General features: G+C 43.4%; 1 protein-coding gene across 1 annotated transcript in view; it reads right to left on the reverse strand.

Annotated features, from left to right (window-relative positions):
- Positions 1–2132: 2132 nt before the first annotated feature.
- MND1 (meiotic nuclear divisions 1) overlaps positions 2133–26365 on the reverse strand; it is a 100389-nt gene continuing 76156 nt past the window's right edge. The window contains exons 7-8 of the mRNA XM_089670439.1: positions 8335–8379; positions 2133–2652 (exon numbers count right to left, since the gene is read on the reverse strand). Of these exons, the coding sequence (XP_089526565.1) occupies positions 2546–2652; positions 8335–8379 (152 nt within the window). The 3' untranslated portion in view covers positions 2133–2545. The remainder of the gene's footprint in view (positions 2653–8334; positions 8380–26365) is intronic.

Here is a 26365-nt window from a genome sequence, read left to right on the forward strand (position 1 = left end):
TGGATCTTAGTTTCCTCTCCTCGCACTAGGCAGAAGTAAGCCTTCCATGTGAGATAGTAAATATTACAAGAGTTGGATTTTCTTGCTCGGAGTAAGGTAGGAACAAGAATCAGAAATACCGATATTCTTTAGGACTTGGGTTTCAACAGCCATACCATTAAATCCAGAGACTGAAAACTAGGATGGAACAGAGAACCCTGGGCCAGTAAGTCTTGTCTGTTGCAAGTTTTGGACTTGTCTGCCAGAAGTATGAGTATATCCATGTACTATGTTCTTCTTGGCCACTTTGGTGAAATGAGAATCACCTGAAACCTTTCCACCAATGGGAAGGCATAAACCAGCTTGAATTGCAAGGAACCACTAGAGCATCTATTGTGAAAGTTGGAAGATCCCTTGTCTTGGCTACCAATTTGTTCATATTGTTGAACCTGAAGGTCGTGATTTCAACATCTGGTTGTCCCCACCTTTGACAAGACATTGCTCCAGGACATAGGAACAATTATAACCCTGAGTAGTGTTTTGAATTCCCTGTAGAATTCTTGATATACTGTCCTTTTGTCCCAGCTCCCTTGTGCCTGTGATCCACCACTGTTAAATGGGAGGATCCCCAGTGGGGAACCCATGGTTATGGAGTGCGGAATAATAAGGCTTTGCCTGCCTGGGTGAGGGAGCCACTGTAACCCAGGGGCTGACCATGTTCCTGTGGCTGTCCATAGATAGGTATTCTTATTTTCAACCAGCAGGCAAAAGGAAAAACAACTAACCGATTCCTACATCCACAAAAGCAAGGTGGATGAAGAACCCCCTCCCACCACACCAAGACATTGTATTCTGACAGCAGGACTCTCCAATTGACATTTTCTAGTATGTCACCTTCTGTTGAGCAGGGAAGCCGGTTTAGCAGGGACCATTTTGATCAGTCTATGGCCAGCTTAAGAGGTTTAGTTCCAGAGTGATTCCAGGTGGCAGAGAGCTCTAATTGGCTGGCGGGATGTGTACTAAAGCAAGGAAATTACAATCAACCTCCAGTACCCTTTCCTTCTGCCAAAACTCTGTTTAGAGAAAATGAAAAGAACTAAAGTAGCTAATAAAATGAATTATTTTATGGGTTGACTACCTATTTTGAGATATTAGTTTAAAAAAATACTTGTAATTTGAGATGGATGTTCCTCTAGAAAAGGTCTAATCTAATGTCTGCGTTGGCCTAATTTTAGTTATTGTTAAAGCAGAACTCCAGGAATTCAGCCACTTGCTAAAATATGGCAAACTACTATGGGTTAAGTCCAATGAGGTGCATGCCACCTTGTGGACTTATCGTTTTAATTTACAATCAACATTTTTACTGAGCACCGGGAGTACAGATATCACTACACTCTTTGCACTCTGACAGGAGCAATGCTGCTTTCTCAAACAGCAGCTGCTCTGTCTGCTCCCCCGTCTGTTGTCCATTTACAGGTGGCTTTGAATTTTGTGAAGGGCTTCACAAGATACAAAGTGCTGTGTTTGGACAAGAGGAGGGGAGGGATGGATATTGCATGTCTCTACTGCAATAAAAAGCCTGCCTGCTCACAGTTTTTGAAGCAGGAATTTATTTCCACTGTGAAGAACAGGACCAGTAATCAGAAATGAAAATAAAACCTTATTGGAGGACATTTTCTTGGGCATTATTAACTTCCTGCTCAAAAATCACACTGATGGACCATGGGCCTGATTATTGAGCAAAAATGTAAGTGTTGCCCATACCAACTAATCAGGTATATTTCATATAATAAGGAATCTTGCTGCCAACGGCAACAGTTTCATCCATGCCCTCCAGTTTTCATTAATTGTCCAAACTATTACCTTACACAACCAATTAATCCTTCTTTCAAGTAAACAGTACACTGAGAACAATTACTTATAGTTTAGATATAAAGAACACAAATCAACTAACATTTGTAAAGTACTATGGCAGCAGCTTCAAGCAAGCTTACAAACAATTAAGAAAACAATTTGCACTAGAGTTCTGTGAATGAATTATCTGCCATAGTTTCTGTCTATAAAACAACTACAGATTAGGGGGAAAAAAATATTTAACTTATATACAGTAATACATTGTAAGCAGTTAGTCTGTGTTACAAAATAGTTACAAGTTCAAAACACATTTGCATTTTAATAGCTTATTTCATATATACAAACACAAATATTTACATACACCTAAAGTAACTCTTTGCAATTCAAATACATATGGGATACAAACATATACTGTATATGTAATGGTCATCTTATGTGAAAAACTGCATGTCAAAGCAATCAGTAGAAGAGGATGAAATGGATCTTTGGAGAAAGCAATCAGTAGATCCAGTGATACAGTCAACGAACGTTTTGCCATATTTACTGCAGGTAATTACTGCTTATACATTTTTCCTCACATGGTTACTATGAATTGCCCAGGTTTTTTCACAGGTTTACTTTAATGAAATGCACGCTCAGTGAATTTAGACATACTTACTACGGGTATATTACTACTACTAATATACAACAAACTGTATAATTGAGAATGAATTCAATCAATATAATCAAATTCTTCAGGTATGCCAAATGTTTTATCAATCTTGCTTTCTTCAAAACCAAACTTTTTCTTGGCCCAGGATTTTACAGAAAATATGTTGTCTGCAAATACATGAACAAATAACAGATTATGTCAGATTCATAACATACTTAAATATTTTAGTATACTAAACTAAGAGGTACAATATACTCCTGGCACAGTGGAGTGGAGACTCATGGTTGGGCACTGTGTGGTAATGGCAGGCAACATTACAATTCATATTCTGATAATCCAATATTACAAAAAGCCAACACATCTCATGTGCCAAGTGTGTGTAGTTACTAAGCAGTGATCACAGCAACTAGTCAATATGAAATAATAAAGGTCCAAAATGAGGACCAAAAGGTGTAACAGACAATAAATCGTGACCATGGGCATTTTGCCCACAGTCACAATTTATTGTCTGTTACACCTTTTGGTCCTCATTTTGGACCTTTATTATTTCACCTTTCCCTTCACTCCCATATTCCTTCCATTTACTGATTATGTTATGGTGTATTATCTATAGTTATCTCATTATTTGTTTTGGAATGTCTGTAGCATTATTGTGATTAGCGCAATGGGTTTTACCTACCTGTACAAAGCAGAAAACTGTTCTGCTTTGGACACTGACAAACATAAACAAACTGTAGGCCAGCCAAGGATAACCCCTCTCTCACTGCCAACATGTCTCAGTTTGTAGCAAAGCAGTATGGAAAACATAATCATATACATAGAAGGGAAACATTTTTTACAGTGAATATAACGTTTTTTTGAACTAAGAATGATAATTCTATTTGACACAAGAGATAAGGGCCTTAATTTGGACATGGGATTCCTCAATCATTATCCGACATTTTTATGACTATTAGCTGTAGCTGTAGTATCCCCCCCACCCATCCTCGCTTTGACTGCATCTTATCTCTAGCCTCCTTTTTTCTTTTTCTTTTTTTCTTTCATCTCTTCTAACATTCTGCTAACTTTGTGAGTAGTACTGCTTAGACCTTGAAGAAGGGGACATTCCCCGAAAGCTTGTCCTCAAAATTGTATGTTAGTGCAAATAAAAAAAGTATCACGGACAGTACTCAATTGTTTCTGTCGCAAATGCACTAATACGGCTACAATCAACTCATTACAGTGAATATGAAATCCTATTTTCTCTCTAATCTATTGAGGGACACACAAAGTCTTCACTCTTCGGATAGGCCAGACGTAGCCCTAATGAGGGGTGAAAAAAAAAAATTATAGAACTGGAGACTCAAAGAGCTGCCTGAAGAATTGTATACCTTAAGCTGGTATCAGATGAGGTTCTGCCCCTCAACAGGAAAGGGCGAAACCAAATCCTTGAAACCAAAAACTTGAATGATGGTCTATCTGAGCCACCTAGTGATTATGGTACGAGAAGCTAGGACACCCTTCTGGGGTGTCAACAGCTCTCTTTCCTTATGCAAGGCCAAAAAGGGGTTCTTTGCTAAACAAAGCTGTCACAATTCAGAAACTCACTTCAAAGGTGATGGCTACAAATAAAGCCACTTTATGGGTGATAGTAGAGAAATGTCCTCAATGGGGTCATACAACAGTTTCTGAAGGACAGAGAGAACCACATTCAGATACCATAGAATCAATGGAGAATGAACGGGGTTGTTACATGGAAGACCCCTCGTACAAAGGCCCTAATCGAAGAGCAAGATGTGAACTGTTGATGAAAAAGAATGAAAAGAGCAAACACCTAGTCCTTGATAGTGCTGAGAACCAACATTGATCCAAACCCAGCTGCAGGAAGTAAAGAATTCAGAGAAACTCCTGACATGCAGCCTCAAGACTTACATCAAGTGAAGTATGTCTTTCACACCTGATTACAGACCTTGCAGGAATTAGACTGAGGACTGACTCCTCAGAGGTAAAATCTGATGTCAAGCAGTGACTCAAATTCAGACAGGCACTCTGCAGCGTATGGTTCAGAAGCTACTAAGGCGATCAGTAAATCAGTTACACAATGTAATGCGCGGGAGTGTGCTTGTTGTCTCTTCAATCAGTCAGTAAATATTTAGGTGATTTGGGTCAAAGTTTTTTACTACCTTGGTAAAGACCTCAGCCAAAAGAGTTTGACGTTGTATGGTGGAAAAGTGGGCGCAACACTGCACCCAGCAGATGACATTAGTCACACAGTGGTATTCCCTTCCACAGCAGAAAAAAAGCAGAAATTAACAAAATAATTGAAAATCAAGTAGCTTTTGAAGCTCAGCCCAACTGGTATGCTCACTGAGTATTTAGAGCTAGAGCAAGCCATAAGAAAATGCCAATAGATCTGGACTTGGAGAACTCTCCACATAGAACTTTTACCAGCACAGAGCCACATGCAGAATCAAGTGCTTGAAGGTCACTTCCAGGCTCTCCTCACAACATCCAGTCCAGCAGCACTCCAAAAAACTGCATTGAAAAGCTACCAATCGGAGGGGAAATTCCAGCAGTGCTGTAGAGTAAGCCTTGACCGAATGAAAAAAAACTGAAAGAAAAGCAAAGTACTAGCAAAATAATAGGTTAGTCTTTACAGACACAAAGCTGTAGAAAAGATGTTCATCCTCCCAGGAGACTAGCAAAAAATTGAGGCATGCTGGTAGGTGGGGTTAGCTTGTGCTGGGATTTTTTGTTTGCCAGTGTCGAATTGTGTAGGTAGCAGCAGTGTTAATTTTTACATCAAATTTCGATTGAGTTTATGTCTTCTGACTAAAATGCTATTTTAGTTTTAGTGGTATATTAGTCATCTGAATTGTTTTAGTCGTATTTTAGTTCACTAAAATCTCCAGTACATTTTAGTCAACTAAAATCTAATGGGTTTAGTTAAATTGTAAGGCATTAAGAATTTCCTAACTCATAATACATTTCTGGAGTAAACAATCTAATAACACGTTTTTATTTATGGTATTAAGGTTCAACAGTTGTTTTATTTGTATTTTAGTCAGCTAAAATAGTGGTAATTTTGTCATCGAAATTAACACTGAGTAGCAGTATAATTCAAAAGTTAAATACTTTGTGTCCCTCGATGGACAAGAAAGAAATCGATATAAAAAATACATTAATGTAACACACACTGGCATTCATGGTGCACAGGTCACTGCAAATGCCTCTGATCTACTGTATGTATGCTGGAGTCCACAAAAACCGTAGCAAATGTTCAAGTGTAAATCATCTCACGTAATGCATGGGACATCCATGTGGAAACACCTCCAGAATCACTGGGTATATAGCTATGCTTTTCAGAATGTTCCATAAAAGTTACAAATAAGCAAATCAAATATAGGACACCTAACAGAACTGGTGCAAAGGAATTGAATAAGTGGTTCACACCAGAGCGACTTGTCATGCAATTTGACAATTCCAAATCACATACCAAGTCGAACCCTATTGCCTATGGAACCGTTCAAATCGGTGCAAATCCAGTTTTGGAGTGCGGCACTAATTTTGAAAAAAGGTTCCTGCACTATTTTTGGCGATTTCATGTGCGCCTTGCACAGACATCTGTGCATGAAGTTGCGCAGATGTCAGGCAAGCCGCACATGTAATCGCACTGACCAGCGATCAAGTGAAATAGCACAAGTTCAAAGCCGCATTTAGTGTGAACCAAGGCTTAAATGATTCTGGAAGGGCTCCCCTATGATGTCCCAAATGTCAGGCTAGTTTAGAGACAGCTGCACTGGAGACTGCCTTCGCTTACCTTTGTTACCTGGCTGTCTCTCTTTTCAATACTTTCTGAGCTAAGCTGGAACAAGCATGAAGCCAATTAACTCCTGATCCACAAGCTTGTTTTGAGTTAGTAACTCAAACAATAATGAAGTCATTGCAGACCAGCATAGCTTAAAACTGAAGCAAATTTGTGAAAGGTAGAATAGAGCACCATATGCAGTATTTAAGCAGAATTTTAACTGCATTTTGTTCTGTACAACTGTAGGCCCCGTTCACACCTGAGCAATGCTTTCGCACCACATTTTTTTGCACGTTGTTGGAACGGCGCTATTCATTTTGAATAAGAGTCCCTCCGGTCCAAAAACATGCCAAAAGAAGCTCACGTACCAAAACTTTATTGTTGATCCAGGCAGATTTTTATAAACTGTGTTTTACCACGATTTTCGAATGTTTTGTTGTGTTGCAATCATGGCAAAATTGCACCACGTTTGGGGTATCATTAAGAATGAATGGCACCCAAGTATGATTTTACTTTGATTTGTAATCGCAGACGGAATCATGGTGATTCTGCTGCAAATTCCAAATCGCAAAGTGTGAACGGGAGCCTTAGTCACAGTACTTCCCACAAACGAAACATGTCCCATATTGTGCAAGCAGCTGGATCCTGGGGAAATGTACACTGCAGGGATGCAGAGTCCTCTTCCTGTCTCTGAACTTCTGGTACTGCAATGGTTAATAGCTTTGGACTCTGGGTTAAGTTGCTGTGAAAATGTTTGACTGGAGACCTACCCCCTCTTCCTGTTTACACTGCTTGTAACAGGATTTCTGAATGGGGGAGTCTGATGAGGTACCAGATGCTCTTACCCATTTAAGGGTCATGTTACAGGCACAAACACAATGAAAGAACTTTTCGTGGGGGAGGAGGGGCCGGATCCCCAGTGACTGAAGATATTAAGCCCTGCAACCCCAAATGATCAGATAGGATGAGGACTGGGCCTCCCTGCAGTGAAGATATCTTTAGGATCTGGATTCCTGATGTGGGGGAGCCCTCATTAATGGTAGAAAATGTGACAAAAGATGTACAGAATAAAAAAAAAATCGCAATACTTCAGCTTCAAAACCTTCTGATAGAAATAACCCTTACATCATAACTTTGCAGCTTACCAAAGAACATTGTAATAACCATCACTCAAGGAGCTTAAGGGTGAGCAAATCTCAAAACCTCTTTCATAGAATAGATAATACACTGTGACATACCAGTATGCAAGTCTGTAAAACAGGATGTGGTTGTTTTATAGCTGTTTGCAAAGATCAGCTAAGCTAAGAAACATTGAAACATTTGACCCAAGAGTTCTCCAGATAATCTGTTAAATAAAGCACTGTACAGTGCCCATACACCTTTATCATTCTTTCAACCAAATCGCCAAGTGAGGATACTAAAAAAAAATATTTCCACTGCATCAAACTTTCTCTAAACTGCTACCTCATTTAGAACATACTAAGTGAAACTAAAAAAGATGGTAGAAATAACTGCTCTACAATCATTTTGAAATATAGAACCTCTTTATAAAAACATCTGATCATTGTTTAGAGCAGTGTTTCTCAACCTTTTTTCAGTCCAAGCACCCTATAAAATTTGGCACAATCTTGAGGCACCCCATTCTAAATTGTAAAACCATAGCTTTACATAATGGAGCAACATCCATACACATAGGAAACCCAACATGATTTATTCACACTGGTACTAACTAGTATTGCAATGTTTCTTTCCCTCACTCTGCTAATGTGACCCCAGTGCTGAGAGAGAGGGGCAGGGGAAAGGCAAACAAGAATACTATACAGGCACCTGATGCCCTCCTAGTTGTAGCTAGCAGATTGTAATGGTGCATAATGAAAACCTGTTGCTTTGTGTAACTAAAAGGCAGGCTTCATCCACTCTAGCTTGTATACAATTTTTGGGCAAGTTGTAGGCATTTTTCCTAGGCACCTCCTGAAGAAACCTGACAGCACCCTAGTTGAAAAGACTGGTTTAGAGTGTCCACCAGTTGGGTCCTCCTTAGTAGTAGGATGAAAATGCTTACCAGTCCAGCGGTTAGCAGCATCCTTGGCCACCTTGTTGGTTTTACCTGCAGATTAAAAAAAAATTGGTTTAGCACCCAAGTATGCATAAAATCATACTATGTCATGAATCATAACCGACGATGAAGAACATATTTACAAAACCAATAAACATTGGATCTGTAACATACACAAACTCAAGCTGTGGGGTGTTTTGAAGGGTTCCAGAATGAAGACTGGTTAACAGACAATTTCTCATGAACAACGCTAGATTAAAGTCAGCCCATAGACATAACCTGATTACGGTTTGATTCTGCCAGTTTTAGGCCTCTTTAACAAAATTCAAACAACAACAAAGCAAAGTTCCAATCATTATCCCCCTGATGAAGTCACGTGACCCTGTGACGCAACGCGTAGGGGAGGGGCTCTGACGTCACGACATTGCAGCGGCAAGGCTCGGTGATTCCAACGCAGACAGTGGCAGGCAGGGAGGGAGAGCAGAGGTACAGGATTGCTCACCCATTATTGACTGTGTTATTTATGCCGCCCTGGACTACCAAGGAACTGTGTATCGCTGTGAAATATCGCTACAGGCAGAAATAAATTTCCACTTTTAAAAGGATAAAGCACAATGGTTTGTTTTTCTTTTATCTACATCTGACCCTTAAATTCCACATGGGTGAGAGGAGGAAATGAGAAGGAGGTGACCCCTGGAGGGGAATAAGGAGAAAGAGCTGGTCTTTAAATCGGTGTATGAGCAGTTGTTAAAGGAGAAAGAGGAGAGTACAGGAGTACCTACATCTACACCTTGGCACATCTAATCACACAGAGCATCAACCCACCGATCCTGGAAGGATCAAAAAGTTTTTTTGCCTGAATTCATTCAGGCAAACCTAAAGGTGAGCGCATAGGGAGACCACAAGGCACCTGGCGAGAGGGAACAAGGATTCACCTGCACTTTGGCACTTGCTTAGAAAGACTTTATTTATTTATTTTTCATATATTACACTTATGCACGTGCACATTAGTATATTTTTGCACTAATATTGCCGGATTGATCACATATAATTAGAGTGGCACTAATTATATTTATACTGTTATTGATATATTCACTTATTTATTATTCACATTATATCAAGGTCCTATATTGATTATTATTTATCACACAAATTTAGGTTGTGTATGTGTGTATTGGCAATATATCAACAATTATTTTAGTTTATGGAATATCACTATTTATTAAGTAGAATGAGCACAGATTGGATATAGAGACATAGAGATATATATGTATACAAATAGGAGCGCGGCATTATTAATACCTTATATATTGATCTGACACTACCAAGTGAGTTTGTGTAAGTGCCAGCGCACCTAACACAAAAAATTAGCACATAATTGTTTAACACCCACAGAATACCTCATTCTTAATAGCTCACAAGGATTCACATTATATAAAGCAACAAAGCAAAGTTCCCTGCTCAACTCTTTAAAGAGGAACTGCACTGCATCTGAGCACCACAAACTAAAAATGCTATTTAATTCATTTTTAACATTCAAAGCAAACTCATCCAAACTTTATTTTGCTGAGAAATCATTTTGAAAAACACCCCCTTGTATTTCTGGCAGTGGCCATCTTGAGTAAGGGCAGATGATTCATGTAGCATTTACACCCTGGAATCCATCTGCCCTTGGTTCAGGCATATGCTGAGTTGAGAACCCTCCCTCGCCTCCTAAAGACTCCTGGGATGTATGACATCATTTGCCTAGGCATGGAAACCAGGAAGTAAATGAAACAATGTAAAAAAAAAAAAAGTTTAAAACAAGTAAATATGATATACTTTCCTATCCATTTATGAATTCTGGCTTCATAAGGATTAAAAATAGTCCATGTTGATTGAGAGAGTGAAGTTCCACTTTAACAAACTTGCATTTAAATATGAATGCACTATAAATATACAGTTTTAGACTAAATTTATGTATTTTGACAATGCCACTAATTTGAATGATTTATGCATTATGAATAGAGATGAGCGAATCGAACATGACGAAGTGGAATTCGTTCCGAAGATTTGGAAAAATTCTATTCGCGACGAATCCGAAGATTAGCAAACTTCGGATGCACGAATCGAATTTTCCCAAAAATGGCGGCGACATGTGTGGCCACGGAGAAAATGGACAGAGAAGATGGGGCGGGGATCTCTGGGAAGGCGCGCAGACAAGGCGCGCTGACCCATAATGCATTCATGTCATGTGATCGCATTAGCCAATCAGCAGCCAGCCAGCACTATAAATCGCGGCCATCTTAGAATTCTCCATTAGCCTCCGGTCATTCAAGAGAGACAGACCTGTCTGTATTAAGGGACAGAGTTAGGGCCACAGAGACTTTAGGGCCACAGAATCGTTACTCAGGGACACAGAATCGTTACTCAGGGACACAGAATCGTTACTCAGGGACACAGAATCGTTACTTAGGGCCACAGCTATCAAAGAATCGAAAATTTAAAGTGACATACACCCTTTTTTTTTTTGGTGGCTGTCGTGCACAGTTGGTGCTGCAGTTTGCCGATTGTGCAAAATAAACTGACTTTCTGCTTCACAACCACTATTGTACGTTCAAAGAGTTAAATCCATTTACACGCCGGCTGGCGGTAATATTTTTTGGGTGATTAGTGCATTCCAGTGACACAAACGTACAGTTTACAGCCAACGGCAAGCTGCAATTGACCGATTGTGTACAATAAACTGACTTTCTGCTTCACAACCACTATTGTACGTTCAAAGAGTTAAATCCATTTACACGCCGGCTGGCGGTAATATTTTTTGGGTGATTAGTGCATTCCAGTGACAGAAACGTACAGTTTCCAGCCAACGGCAAGCTGCAATTGACCGATTGTGTACAATAAACTGACTTTCTGCTTCACAACCACTATTGTACGTTCAAAGAGTTAAATCCATTTACACGCCGGCTGGCGGTAATATTTTTTGGGTGATTAGTGCATTCCAGTGACAGAAACGTACAGTTTCCAGCCAACGGCAAGCTGCAATTGACCGATTGTGTACAATAAACTGACTTTCTGCTTCACAACCACTATTGTACGTTCAAAGAGTTAAATCCATTTACACGCCGGCTGGCGGTAATATTTTTTGGGTGATTAGTGCATTCCAGTGACCTAAACGTACAGTTTCCAGCCAACGGCAAGCTGCAATTGACCGATTGTGCAAAATAAACTGACTTTCTGCTTCACAACCACTATTGTACGTTCAAAGAGTTAAATCCATATACACGCCGGGTGGCGGTAATATATTTTGGGTGATTAGTGCATTCCAGTGACATAAACGTACAGTTTACATCCAACGGCAAGCTGCAATTGACCGATTGTGTACAATAAACTGACTTTCTGCTTCACAACCACTATTGTACGTTCAAAGAGTTAAATCCATTTACACGCCGGCTGGCGGTAATATTTTTTGGGTGATTAGTGCATTCCAGTGACACAAACGTACAGTTTCCAGCCAACGGCAAGCTGCAATTGACCGATTGTGTACAATAAACGGACTTTCTGCTTCACAACCACTATTGTACGTTCAAAGAGTTAAATCCATTTACACGCCGGCTGGCGGTAATATTTTTTGGGTGATTAGTGCATTCCAGTGACAGAAACGTACAGTTTCCAGCCAACGGCAAGCTGCAATTGACCGATTGTGTACAATAAACTGACTTTCTGCTTCACAACCACTATTGTACGTTCAAAGAGTTAAATCCATTTACACGCCGGCTGGCGGTAATATTTTTTGGGTGATTAGTGCATTCCAGTGACCTAAACGTACAGTTTCCAGCCAACGGCAAGCTGCAATTGACCGATTGTGCTAAATAAACTGACTTTCTGCTTCACAACCACTATTGTACGTTCAAAGAGTTAAATCCATATACACGCCGGGTGGCGGTAATATTTTTTGGGTGATTAGTGCATTCCAGTGACATAAACGTACAGTTTCCAGCCAACGGCAAGCTGCAATTGACCGATTGTGCTAAATAAACTGACTTTCTGCTTCACAACCACTATTGTACGTTCAAAGAGTTAAATCCATTTACACGCCGGCTGGCGGTAATATTTTTTGGGTGATTAGTGCATTCCAGTGACACAAACGTACAGTTTACAGCCAACGGCAAGCTGCAATTGACCGATTGTGTACAATAAACTGACTTTCTGCTTCACAACCACTATTGTACGTTCAAAGAGTTAAATCCATTTACACGCCGGCTGGCGGTAATATTTTTTGGGTGATTAGTGCATTCCAGTGACAGAAACGTACAGTTTCCAGCCAACGGCAAGCTGCAATTGACCGATTGTGTACAATAAACTGACTTTCTGCTTCACAACCACTATTGTACGTTCAAAGAGTTAAATCCATTTACACGCCGGCTGGCGGTAATATTTTTTGGGTGATTAGTGCATTCCAGTGACCTAAACGTACAGTTTACAGCCAACGGCAAGCTGCAATTGACCGATTGTGCTAAATAAACTGACTTTCTGCTTCACAACCACTATTGTACGTTCAAAGAGTTAAATCCATATACACGCCGGGTGGCGGTAATATTTTTTGGGTGATTAGTGCATTCCAGTGACATAAACGTACAGTTTCCAGCCAACGGCAAGCTGCAATTGACCGATTGTGCTAAATAAACTGACTTTCTGCTTCACAACCACTATTGTACGTTCAAAGAGTTAGATCCATTTACACGCCGGGTGGCGGTAATATTTTTTGGGTGATTAGTGCATTCCAGTGACATAAACGTACAGTTTCCAGCCAACGGCAAGCTGCAATTGACCGATTGTGCTAAATAAACTGACTTTCTGCTTCACAACCACTATTGTACGTTCAAAGAGTTAAATCCATATACACGCCGGGTGGCGGTAATATTTTTTGGGTGATTAGTGCATTCCAGTGACATAAACGTACAGTTTCCAGCCAACGGCAAGCTGCAATTGACCGATTGTGCTAAATAAACTGACTTTCTGCTTCACAACCACTATTGTACGTTCAAAGAGTTAAATCCATTTACACGCCGGCTGGCGGTAATATTTTTTGGGTGATTAGTGCATTCCAGTGACACAAACGTACAGTTTACAGCCAACGGCAAGCTGCAATTGACCGATTGTGTACAATAAACTGACTTTCTGCTTCACAACCACTATTGTACGTTCAAAGAGTTAAATCCATTTACACGCCGGCTGGCGGTAATATTTTTTGGGTGATTAGTGCATTCCAGTGACAGAAACGTACAGTTTCCAGCCAACGGCAAGCTGCAATTGACCGATTGTGTACAATAAACTGACTTTCTGCTTCACAACCACTATTGTACGTTCAAAGAGTTAAATCCATTTACACGCCGGCTGGCGGTAATATTTTTTGGGTGATTAGTGCATTCCAGTGACCTAAACGTACAGTTTACAGCCAACGGCAAGCTGCAATTGACCGATTGTGCTAAATAAACTGACTTTCTGCTTCACAACCACTATTGTACGTTCAAAGAGTTAAATCCATATACACGCCGGGTGGCGGTAATATTTTTTGGGTGATTAGTGCATTCCAGTGACATAAACGTACAGTTTCCAGCCAACGGCAAGCTGCAATTGACCGATTGTGCTAAATAAACTGACTTTCTGCTTCACAACCACTATTGTATGTTCAAAGAGTTAGATCCATTTACACGCCGGGTGGCGGTAATATTTTTTGGGTGATTAGTGCATTCCAGTGACATAAACGTACAGTTTCCAGCCAACGGCAAGCTGCAATTGACCGATTGTGCTAAATAAACTGACTTTCTGCTTCACAACCACTATTGTACGTTCAAAGAGTTAAATCCATTTACACGCCGGCTGGCGGTAATATTTTTTGGGTGATTAGTGCATTCCAGTGACCTAAACGTACAGTTTCCAGCCAACGGCAAGCTGCAATTGACCGATTGTGCTAAATAAACTGACTTTCTGCTTCACAACCACTATTGTACGTTCAAAGAGTTAAATCCATATACACGCCGGGTGGCGGTAATATTTTTTGGGTGATTAGTGCATTCCAGTGACATAAACGTACAGTTTCCAGCCAACGGCAAGCTGCAATTGACCGATTGTGCTAAATAAACTGACTTTCTGCTTCACAACCACTATTGTACGTTCAAAGAGTTAAATCCATTTACACGCCGGCTGGCGGTAATATTTTTTGGGTGATTAGTGCATTCCAGTGACACAAACGTACAGTTTACAGCCAACGGCAAGCTGCAATTGACCGATTGTGTACAATAAACTGACTTTCTGCTTCACAACCACTATTGTACGTTCAAAGAGTTAAATCCATTTACACGCCGGCTGGCGGTAATATTTTTTGGGTGATTAGTGCATTCCAGTGACAGAAACGTACAGTTTCCAGCCAACGGCAAGCTGCAATTGACCGATTGTGTACAATAAACTGACTTTCTGCTTCACAACCACTATTGTACGTTCAAAGAGTTAAATCCATTTACACGCCGGCTGGCGGTAATATTTTTTGGGTGATTAGTGCATTCCAGTGACCTAAACGTACAGTTTACAGCCAACGGCAAGCTGCAATTGACCGATTGTGCTAAATAAACTGACTTTCTGCTTCACAACCACTATTGTACGTTCAAAGAGTTAAATCCATATACACGCCGGGTGGCGGTAATATTTTTTGGGTGATTAGTGCATTCCAGTGACATAAACGTACAGTTTCCAGCCAACGGCAAGCTGCAATTGACCGATTGTGCTAAATAAACTGACTTTCTGCTTCACAACCACTATTGTACGTTCAAAGAGTTAGATCCATTTACACGCAGGGTGGCGGTAATATTTTTTGGGTGATTAGTGCATTCCAGTGACATAAACGTACAGTTTCCAGCCAACGGCAAGCTGCAATTGACCGATTGTGCTAAATAAACTGACTTTCTGCTTCACAACCACTATTGTACGTTCAAAGAGTTAAATCCATATACACGCCGGGTGGCGGTAATATTTTTTGGGTGATTAGTGCATTCCAGTGACATAAACGTACAGTTTCCAGCCAACGGCAAGCTGCAATTGACCGATTGTGCTAAATAAACTGACTTTCTGCTTCACAACCACTATTGTACGTTCAAAGAGTTAAATCCATTTACACGCCGGCTGGCGGTAATATTTTTTGGGTGATTAGTGCATTCCAGTGACAGAAACGTACAGTTTACAGCCAACGGCAAGCTGCAATTGACCGATTGTGTACAATAAACTGACTTTCTGCTTCACAACCACTATTGTACGTTCAAAGAGTTAAATCCATTTACACGCCGGCTGGCGGTAATATTTTTTGGGTGATTAGTGCATTCCAGTGACAGAAACGTACAGTTTCCAGCCAACGGCAAGCTGCAATTGACCGATTGTGTACAATAAACTGACTTTCTGCTTCACAACCACTATTGTACGTTCAAAGAGTTAAATCCATTTACACGCCGGCTGGCGGTAATATTTTTTGGGTGATTAGTGCATTCCAGTGACCTAAACGTACAGTTTACAGCCAACGGCAAGCTGCAATTGACCGATTGTGCTAAATAAACTGACTTTCTGCTTCACAACCACTATTGTACGTTCAAAGAGTTAAATCCATATACACGCCGGGTGGCGGTAATATTTTTTGGGTGATTAGTGCATTCCAGTGACATAAACGTACAGTTTCCAGCCAACGGCAAGCTGCAATTGACCGATTGTGCTAAATAAACTGACTTTCTGCTTCACAACCACTATTGTACGTTCAAAGAGTTAAATCCATTTACACGCCGGCTGGCGGTAATATTTTTTGGGTGATTAGTGCATTCCAGTGACACAAACGTACAGTTTACAGCCAACGGCAAGCTGCAATTGACCGATTGTGTACAATAAACTGACTTTCTGCTTCACAACCACTATTGTACGTTCAAAGAGTTAAATCCATTTACACGCCGGCTGGCGGTAATATTTTTTGGGTGATTAGTGCATTCCAGTGACACAAACGTACAGTTTACAGCCAACGGCAAGCTGCAATTGACCGATTGTGTACAATAAACTGACTTTCTGCTTCACAACCACTATTGTACGTTCAAAGAGTTAAATCCATTTACACGCCGGCTGGCGGTAATATTTTTTGGGTGATTAGTGCATTCCAGTGACAGAAACGTACAGTTTCCAGCCAACGGCAAGCTGCAATTGACCGATTGTGTACAATAAACTGACTTTCTGCTTCACAACCACTATTGTACGTTCAAAGAGTTAAATCCATTTACACGCCGGCTGGCGGTAATATTTTTTGGGTGATTAGTGCATTCCAGTGACCTAAACGTACAGTTTACAGCCAACGGCAAGCTGCAATTGACCGATTGTGCTAAATAAACTGACTTTCTGCTTCACAACCACTATTGTACGTTCAAAGAGTTAAATCCATATACACGCAGGGTGGCGGTAATATTTTTTGGGTGATTAGTGCATTCCAGTGACATAAACGTACAGTTTCCAGCCAACGGCAAGCTGCAATTGACCGATTGTGCTAAATAAACTGACTTTCTGCTTCACAACCACTATTGTACGTTCAAAGAGTTAGATCCATTTACACGCCGGGTGGCGGTAATATTTTTTGGGTGATTAGTGCATTCCAGTGACATAAACGTACAGTTTCCAGCCAACGGCAAGCTGCAATTGACCGATTGTGCTAAATAAACTGACTTTCTGCTTCACAACCACTATTGTACGTTCAAAGAGTTAGATCAATTTACACGCCGGGTGGCAGTAATATTTTTTGGGTGATTAGTGCATTCCAGTGACATAAACGTACAGTTTCCAGCCAACGGCAAGCTGCAATTGACCGATTGTGCTAAATAAACTGACTTTCTGCTTCACAACCACTATTGTACGTTCAAAGAGTTAGATCCATTTACACGCCGGGTAGCGGTAATATTTTTTGGGTGATTAGTGCATTCCAGTGACATAAACGTACAGTTTCCAGCCAACGGCAAGCTGCAATTGACCGATTGTGCTAAATAAACTGACTTTCTGCTTCACAACCACTATTGTACGTTCAAAGAGTTAGATCCATTTACACGCCGGGTGGCGGTAATATATTTTGGGTGATTAGTGCATTCCAGTGACCTAAACGTACAGTTTCCAGCCAACGGCAAGCTGCAATTGACCGATTGTGTACAATAAACTGACTTTCTGCTTCACAACCACTATTGTACGTTCAAAGAGTTAAATCCATATACACGCCGGGTGGCGGTAATATTTTTTGGGTGATTAGTGCATTCCAGTGACATAAACGTACAGTTTCCAGCCAACGGCAAGCTGCAATTGACCGATTGTGCTAAATAAACTGACTTTCTGCTTCACAACCACTATTGTACGTTCAAAGAGTTAGATCCATTTACACGCCGGGTGGCGGTAATATTTTTTGGGTGATTAGTGCATTCCAGTGACATAAACGTACAGTTTACAGCCAACGGCAAGCTGCAATTGACCGATTGTGCTAAATAAACTGACTTTCTGCTTCACAACCACTATTGTACGTTCAAAGAGTTAAATCCATTTACACGCCGGCTGGCGGTAATATTTTTTGGGTGATTAGTGCATTCCAGTGACCTAAACGTACAGTTTCCAGCCAACGGCAAGCTGCAATTGACCGATTGTGTACAATAAACTGACTTTCTGCTTCACAACCACTATTGTACGTTCAAAGAGTTAAATCTATATACACGCCGGGTGGCGGTAATATTTTTTGGGTGATTAGTGCATTCCAGTGACATAAACGTACAGTTTCCAGCCAACGGCAAGCTGCAATTGACCGATTGTGCTAAATAAACTGACTTTCTGCTTCACAACCACTATTGTACGTTCAAAGAGTTAGATCCATTTACATGCCGGGTGGCGGTAATATTTTTTGGGTGATTAGTGCATTCCAGTGACATAAACGAACAGTTACCAGCCAACGGCAAGCTGCAATTGACCGATTGTGTACAATAAACTGACTTTCTGCTTCACAACCACTATTGTACGTTCAAAGAGTTAAATCCATATACACGCCGGGTGGCGGTAATATTTTTTGGGTGATTAGTGCATTCCAGTGACATAAACGTACAGTTTCCAGCCAACGGCAAGCTGCAATTGACCGATTGTGCTAAATAAACTGACTTTCTGCTTCACAACCACTATTGTACGTTCAAAGAGTTAGATCCATTTACACGCCGGCTGGCGGTAATATTTTTTGGGTGATTAGTGCATTCCAGTGACCTAAACGTACAGTTTCCAGCCAACGGCAAGCTGCAATTGACCGATTGTGCTAAATAAACTGACTTTTTGCTTCACAACCACTATTGTACGTTCAAAGAGTTAAATCCATTTACACGCCGGCTGGCGGTAATATTTTTTGGGTGATTAGTGCATTCCAGTGACACAAACGTACAGTTTACAGCCAACGGCAAGCTGCAATTGACCGATTGTGTACAATAAACTGACTTTCTGCTTCACAACCACTATTGTACGTTCAAAGAGTTAAATCCATTTACACGCCGGCTGGCGGTAATATTTTTTGGGTGATTAGTGCATTCCAGTGACAGAAACGTACAGTTTCCAGCCAACGGCAAGCTGCAATTGACCGATTGTGTACAATAAACTGACTTTCTGCTTCACAACCACTATTGTACGTTCAAAGAGTTAAATCCATTTACACGCCGGCTGGCGGTAATATTTTTTGGGTGATTAGTGCATTCCAGTGACAGAAACGTACAGTTTCCAGCCAACGGCAAGCTGCAATTGACCGATTGTGTACAATAAACTGACTTTCTGCTTCACAACCACTATTGTACGTTCAAAGAGTTAAATCCATTTACACGCCGGCTGGCGGTAATATTTTTTGGGTGATTAGTGCATTCCAGTGACCTAAACGTACAGTTTCCAGCCAACGGCAAGCTGCAATTGACCGATTGTGCAAAATAAACTGACTTTCTGCTTCACAACCACTATTGTACGTTCAAAGAGTTAAATCCATATACACGCCGGGTGGCGGTAATATATTTTGGGTGATTAGTGCATTCCAGTGACATAAACGTACAGTTTACAGCCAACGGCAAGCTGCAATTGACCGATTGTGTACAATAAACTGACTTTCTGCTTCACAACCACTATTGTACGTTCAAAGAGTTAAATCCATTTACACGCCGGCTGGCGGTAATATTTTTTGGGTGATTAGTGCATTCCAGTGACACAAACGTACAGTTTCCAGCCAACGGCAAGCTGCAATTGACCGATTGTGTACAATAAACTGACTTTCTGCTTCACAACCACTATTGTACGTTCAAAGAGTTAAATCCATTTACACGCCGGCTGGCGGTAATATTTTTTGGGTGATTAGTGCATTCCAGTGACAGAAACGTACAGTTTCCAGCCAACGGCAAGCTGCAATTGACCGATTGTGTACAATAAACTGACTTTCTGCTTCACAACCACTATTGTACGTTCAAAGAGTTAAATCCATTTACACGCCGGCTGGCGGTAATATTTTTTGGGTGATTAGTGCATTCCAGTGACCTAAACGTACAGTTTCCAGCCAACGGCAAGCTGCAATTGACCGATTGTGCTAAATAAACTGACTTTCTGCTTCACAACCACTATTGTACGTTCAAAGAGTTAAATCCATATACACGCCGGGTGGCGGTAATATTTTTTGGGTGATTAGTGCATTCCAGTGACATAAACGTACAGTTTCCAGCCAACGGCAAGCTGCAATTGACCGATTGTGCTAAATAAACTGACTTTCTGCTTCACAACCACTATTGTACGTTCAAAGAGTTAAATCCATTTACACGCCGGCTGGCGGTAATATTTTTTGGGTGATTAGTGCATTCCAGTGACACAAACGTACAGTTTACAGCCAACGGTAAGCTGCAATTGACCGATTGTGTACAATAAACTGACTTTCTGCTTCACAACCACTATTGTACGTTCAAAGAGTTAAATCCATTTACACGCCGGCTGGCGGTAATATTTTTTGGGTGATTAGTGCATTCCAGTGACACAAACGTACAGTTTACAGCCAACGGCAAGCTGCAATTGACCGATTGTGTACAATAAACTGACTTTCTGCTTCACAACCACTATTGTACGTTCAAAGAGTTAAATCCATTTACACGCCGGCTGGCGGTAATATTTTTTGGGTGATTAGTGCATTCCAGTGACCTAAACGTACAGTTTACAGCCAACGGCAAGCTGCAATTGACCGATTGTGCTAAATAAACTGACTTTCTGCTTCACAACCACTATTGTACGTTCAAAGAGTTAAATCCATATACACGCCGGGTGGCGGTAATATTTTTTGGGTGATTAGTGCATTCCAGTGACATAAACGTACAGTTTCCAGCCAACGGCAAGCTGCAATTGACCGATTGTGCTAAATAAACTGACTTTCTGCTTCACAACCACTATTGTACGTTCAAAGAGTTAGATCCATTTACATGCCGGGTGGCGGTAATATTTTTTGGGTGATTAGTGCATTCCAGTGACATAAACGTACAGTTTCCAGCCAACGGCAAGCTGCAATTGACCGATTGTGCTAAATAAACTGACTTTCTGCTTCACAACCACTATTGTACGTTCAAAGAGTTAAATCCGTTTTTATTTTTGGGGTGCTTATTGAATTAAAGAGTATGTCAGACAACACGCAGAGGAGTGGCAGAGGAGGCAATGTTTCAGGAGCAAGCAGACGTGGCAGCAGAGGAAGGGGTCGAGGCAGCACTAGTCGCAGCCAGAGGCCAGTGCTCCCGGTGTCATCCAGCGGTCGTGTCTCCACCGACAACCCTGCCGTCATCGATTGGTTGACTCGGTCGTCTTCCTCTTCCCAGGTCACCTCTGACACCTACAGCCAACGGTCGGTGGGTACGTCAGACACAACCGTTAGTTGGCATGGCCTGGGAGCAAGCCCACTGAAATCACGTGTCCTCGACCTGCCCCTGTCCTTTGGTGTTCCCTCACCAAGCGAAGTATCGCATGCTGTGGGCTCAGCCCTACTGTACAGTGAGGAAGAGCTAACAGAGGGCGGTCAGGAACGGGGGGAGACATCCGCCTCTTCAGCAGCCAGGCGAAGAAGTACTGGCGAGGAGAGTGGCTCGGTAGCCGGTCTAGAGACAGGTCTGTCTCCTGACCCACACGCAGCCGAGGGGGCTAGTAGTGACGCGGAGACCCTAATTGATGATGATGAGGCTGATCGCACTTGGCAGCCTCGTCGTCATCAGGCTATTGCTTCCGCATCATCAGAAGAGGGTGCCAGCTTGCCAGCGAGCAAAACAGTCGGTGGGTTGCCCAGGAGGCAGCAGGGTCGCAGCAGTGTCAGTGGAGCCAAACGGCCACGGAGTAGAGCACCAGCTCCACTGCAGCCTACCACCACGGCCAGTAGTGGTGCCGGTGTGCACGGAGGAAGTAGCAGTCAGCCAGTGAGGAGTAGCGGGGGCAAAGTTTCCTACTCGGCGGTGTGGCAATTTTTCATCAAGCCGCCCGAGGAGGTAAACGTAGCCGTATGTCGACTATGTGGCCAGAAAGTCAAGCGTGGCCAGGGGGCCAATGTTGGGACTACAGCGTTGCGTCAGCATATGCAGCGTCGCCATTCGGTGGCCTGGGAAAACCGTGATAAAGATACGGCGGTTCTGCCTGCCCCAGCCCCCGCTCCATCACCCGCTCCGTTACTTGCTCCGTCACCCGACGTCAATCGCCCTCTATCAGCCAGTCAAGGCTCCAACACCTCTGAGGGGAGGGGTGCTGAGGGGAGTTGTCGCTCGTTGGCATCTTCCGCTCGTTCAGATGCTCCTTCTCCTGCTACTCCTCTTCACGGATTCCGTCAGCAGTCTTTCTTGGAATCCGTTTCCAAGAGACAACAGTTTGCGAGCACGCACCCGACGGTGCAGAAGCTGAACGTCCTCCTGTCCAAGTTGCTGGTGCTGCAGTCCCTCCCTTTCCAAGTGGTGGACTCAGCACCTTTCCGAGAAATGATGGCTTGTGCCGAGCCGCGGTGGAGAGTGCCAAGCCGGCATTTCTTCGCCAAAAAGGCAGTGCCAGCCCTGCATTCACATGTAGAAGAGATGGTGGGCCAGTCTTTGAGCATGTCGGTCTCTGCCAAAGTGCACGGCAGCGCCGATGTGTGGAGCTGTAACTACGGTCAGGGACAGTACATGTCATTTACGGCCCACTGGGTGAACGTGGTGCCGGCACAGCAGCACCAGCAACTTGGACAGGTCACGCCGCTTTTGCCTCCACGTTTGCACGTCCTTGGTCCAGCAAAGATGTCCGCCTCTACCACCTCTTCTTCCACCGTGTCCTCAGCCGCCACCCCCGTGCCAAGTCCCATTACCCGACCGGCATATCACATGTGCAGGGCGCAACGGTGTCACGCTGTGCTGCACCTGGTATGCCTTGGCGAACATAGTCACACAGGGGAGGAACTTCTGAGTGTAATGAACAGAGAAATCGACAGATGGCTGTCTCCGCGCAAACTGAAAATCGGAACCATGTTGACCGACAACGGAAAGAACATGGTGTCTGCTCTGCGTCAAGGAAGGTTGTGCCATGCGCCATGCATGGCTCACGTGTTCAATCTGGTTGTCAAGCGGTTCCTAAAATCCACCATCCCACTGCAAGACATCCTTAAAATGTCACGTAAACTTTGCATGCATTTCAGCCATTCCTACACCGCAAAGCACACCCTCCTTGAGCTGCAGCGGCAGAACGGAATTCCACAGCATCGCCTGATCTGCGACGTTGCAACAAGGTGGAATTCAACCCTACATATGTTAGACCGCCTTTACGAACAGCGAAAGGCCATCACCGATTTCCTGATGTTACAAGCGGATAAAGGTACTCCCCTGTGTAACTTAGATGTCAGCCATTGGCAGCTCATGCGTGACACCTGCCGTTTGCTCAGGCCCTTTGAGGAGGCCACGCTATTCGTGAGTCGGCAGGACTATGGGATGAACGACGTCATTCCTCTGTTGCACGTCCTGGAACAAATGCTGTTAACAATGGCTGGTCAGGGTGCGGTAGACGTGGCGCACAGATCTCAACGCCACATGACCCCTGTGGGGGCAGGACAGGAAGAAGAGGAGGAGGTAGAGGAGGACATTGGTGCTCAGGAATTATTGAGTGAAATGGGTGGTTTTTCCACTCAGCGGACAGGAGTGGAGGAGCAGGAGCATCTGGTAGAGGAGGAGGAGGAGACAGAGGACCCAGATGCACCGTGGCAGTATGCTGTGGAGATGGAGGCAGGGAGTCCCTCGCATTCCTTGGCACAAATGGCCCATAGCATGCTCGGTTGCTTGCGTAGCGACAGCCGAATAATAACCATCAGACAGAGGGATGACTTTTGGCTGTCCACCTTGTTGGACCCTCGCTACCGTTCAAAAATGGTGGCCTTTTTCACACCTGCTGAGAGGGAGGCCAAAATAAAGTACTATAAAAACCACCTATGTAGTCAGTTGGTCTCTGCCTTTCTGCGCCAACGTCCATCCTCAGACACTGTGGGACCTGTGCGCTCGCGGGAATTGCTTTGTATATCTGTCGCCTTAGGGGCCGCTGTCTGGCGACATAATTTTTTGTCACTGTGTAGACATCTATTTATAGGCCGATGTTTGGCCACAAAAATATATTTAGTAATAACCTAGCCCTTCAGGCCGCTCCCTGAACACCTCGGGAATTGCTTTGTATATCTGTCGCCTTAGAGGCCGCTGTCTGAACAGCTCATGAATTGCTTTCTATATGTGTCGCCTTTGAGGCCGCTGGCTGGACAGCTGATGAATTGATTTGTATATATGTACTTATTGTCCGCTGTCCGGACAGCTCATGAATTACTTTTTGTATATAGCCTTCCAAACCACTCTCAGAATAAGTCATGATATTCATGCTGTGTATAGCCTTATAGGCCAATGGTCAATCAAGTCATGATTGTTATAGTGTGTATAGCCTTATAGGCCGCTGTCTTTACAACTTTATAATTCCATGCAGTATATAGCCCTATCGGCCACTTTCTGGCATCCAGTTGCTGTAGCCCCCATCACCACACTGTGCCATGGGCCCCTGTACCGCCTTCTCATACTGCTGCCAGATCCATCCTCTGCCATGTGCGTCTTTGTCGTCTGCCCACGCTGCTGGGTTCCAGTTTTAAACCTAGGCCTGTGTATGGCTTCCGAATACTGCTGCCTCCACCGCCACCCTGCGCCATGTGCCTCTGTCGTCTGCTCACGCTGCTGACGGCTTCCGCTTTTTAACCTAGGCCTGTGTATGGCTTCCGAATACTGCTGCCTCCACCGCCACCCTGCGCCATGTGCCTCTGTCGTCTGCTCACACTGCTGACGGCTTCCGCTTTTTAAACTAGTCCTGTGTATGTCTTCCGAATACTGCTTCCTCCACCGCCACCCTGCGCCATGTGCCACTTTCGGGTCCCCTCACACTGCTGCCAGGTCCATACTGATTCATGGCCCCCTGTACCGGCTCCTCATGAACGTGGTTCAGCGGGTTTGCATCACTTAACGGCAAATCGTTGACAAACGCTGGGACGTTCAGTGTTGTGCGCATTAAGCCAGACACCAAAGGGCAGCACAGACCTGTTATTACTCGCTCAAGCATGGCTGAACAAAACCAGTCTCTACCACAAATTGGACCCAGACCTGCCCAGGGTCTCGTAACTAGATTGCACGGAGGAGTAGAGTCCGTTATCGGAATTAAATAGACAAAACGCCACACCAAAAAGAGTGGCCATTTCCAACACTTATTCCAGAAAGAGGAACAACCCGTTTCATATACAGCCCGTAGACGTTTCACGTCTGCCACATTCAGTCAATTTAAGACGCAAGCTCCACTTCCTGTGGTCTCTGACCGTCGATATACCTTTAAGTGTCAGCTTTGAAGCTATATTCCCTCCGGAGCACTGACACTGGTGCCCTTCCGTCAACATGCCTTTAAGTTTCAGTTTTCAACCATATTCCCCACAGAAGCCAAAGTCTTGGGTATCCCAGAAGCTGCTCAGCGGGTCAGGGCAATAAAGCTCCTGGTTCGCAGGTTGTTCCGTCTTATGGATGGAAGTACGACGGTATATGATCTTCTTCGCACCCACGGCATTACCTCATAAAATTTCTGCATTGCATCTGCAATCACAACGCTGACTTCCCGGATCGCCACTCAGCCATTGGACTCTTGATAGTCGTCTCCCCACACTGCTGCTGGGGGGACTTTTTAACCTAGGCCTGTGTATGGCCTTCAATTGAAGCTGCTTCCGCTCCGCCACTCTGCCATTGGACTCTTGATAGTCGTCTCCCCACGCTGCTGCTGGGGGGACTTTTTAACATAGGCCTCTGTATGGCCTTTAATTGAAGCTGCTTACGCTCCGCCACTCTGCCATGGGCCTCTAGGGTATCCCAGAAGCTGCTCAGCGGGTCAGGGCAATAAAGCTCCCGGTTCGCAGGTTGTTCCGTCTTATGGATGGAAGTACGACGGTATATGATCTTCTTCGCACCCACGGCATTACTTCCTAGAATTTCTGCATTGCATCTGCAATCACAACGCTGACTTCCCGGATCGCCACTCAGCCATTGGACTCTTGATAGTCGTCTCCCCACACTGCTGCTGGGGGGACTTTTTAACCTAGGCCTGTGTATGGCCTTCAATTGAAGCTGCTTCCGCTCCGCCACTCTGCCATTGGACTCTTGATAGTCGTCTCCCCACGCTGCTGCTGGGGGGACTTTTTAACCTAGGCCTGTGTATGGCCTTCAATTGAAGCTGCTTCTCCTCCGCCACTCTGCCATTGGACTCTTGATAGTCGTCTCCCCACACTGCTGCTGGGGGGACTTTTTAACATAGGCCTCTGTATGGCCTTCAATTTAAGCTGCTTACGCTTCGCCACTCTGCCATGGGCCCCTGTACCACCTCCTCTTGCTGCTGCCAGGTCCAGAGTGTGTCATGGGTCCCTGTACGGCCTCCCATTGCTGCTGACTTCATCGCCAGACTCTGCCAT

This window comes from Staurois parvus, unplaced genomic scaffold (assembly GCF_062004578.1).
Source record: "Staurois parvus isolate SC_StPar_1 unplaced genomic scaffold, SC_StPar_1.0 ptg000090l, whole genome shotgun sequence".
Classification (NCBI taxonomy): domain Eukaryota; kingdom Metazoa; phylum Chordata; class Amphibia; order Anura; family Ranidae; genus Staurois; species Staurois parvus.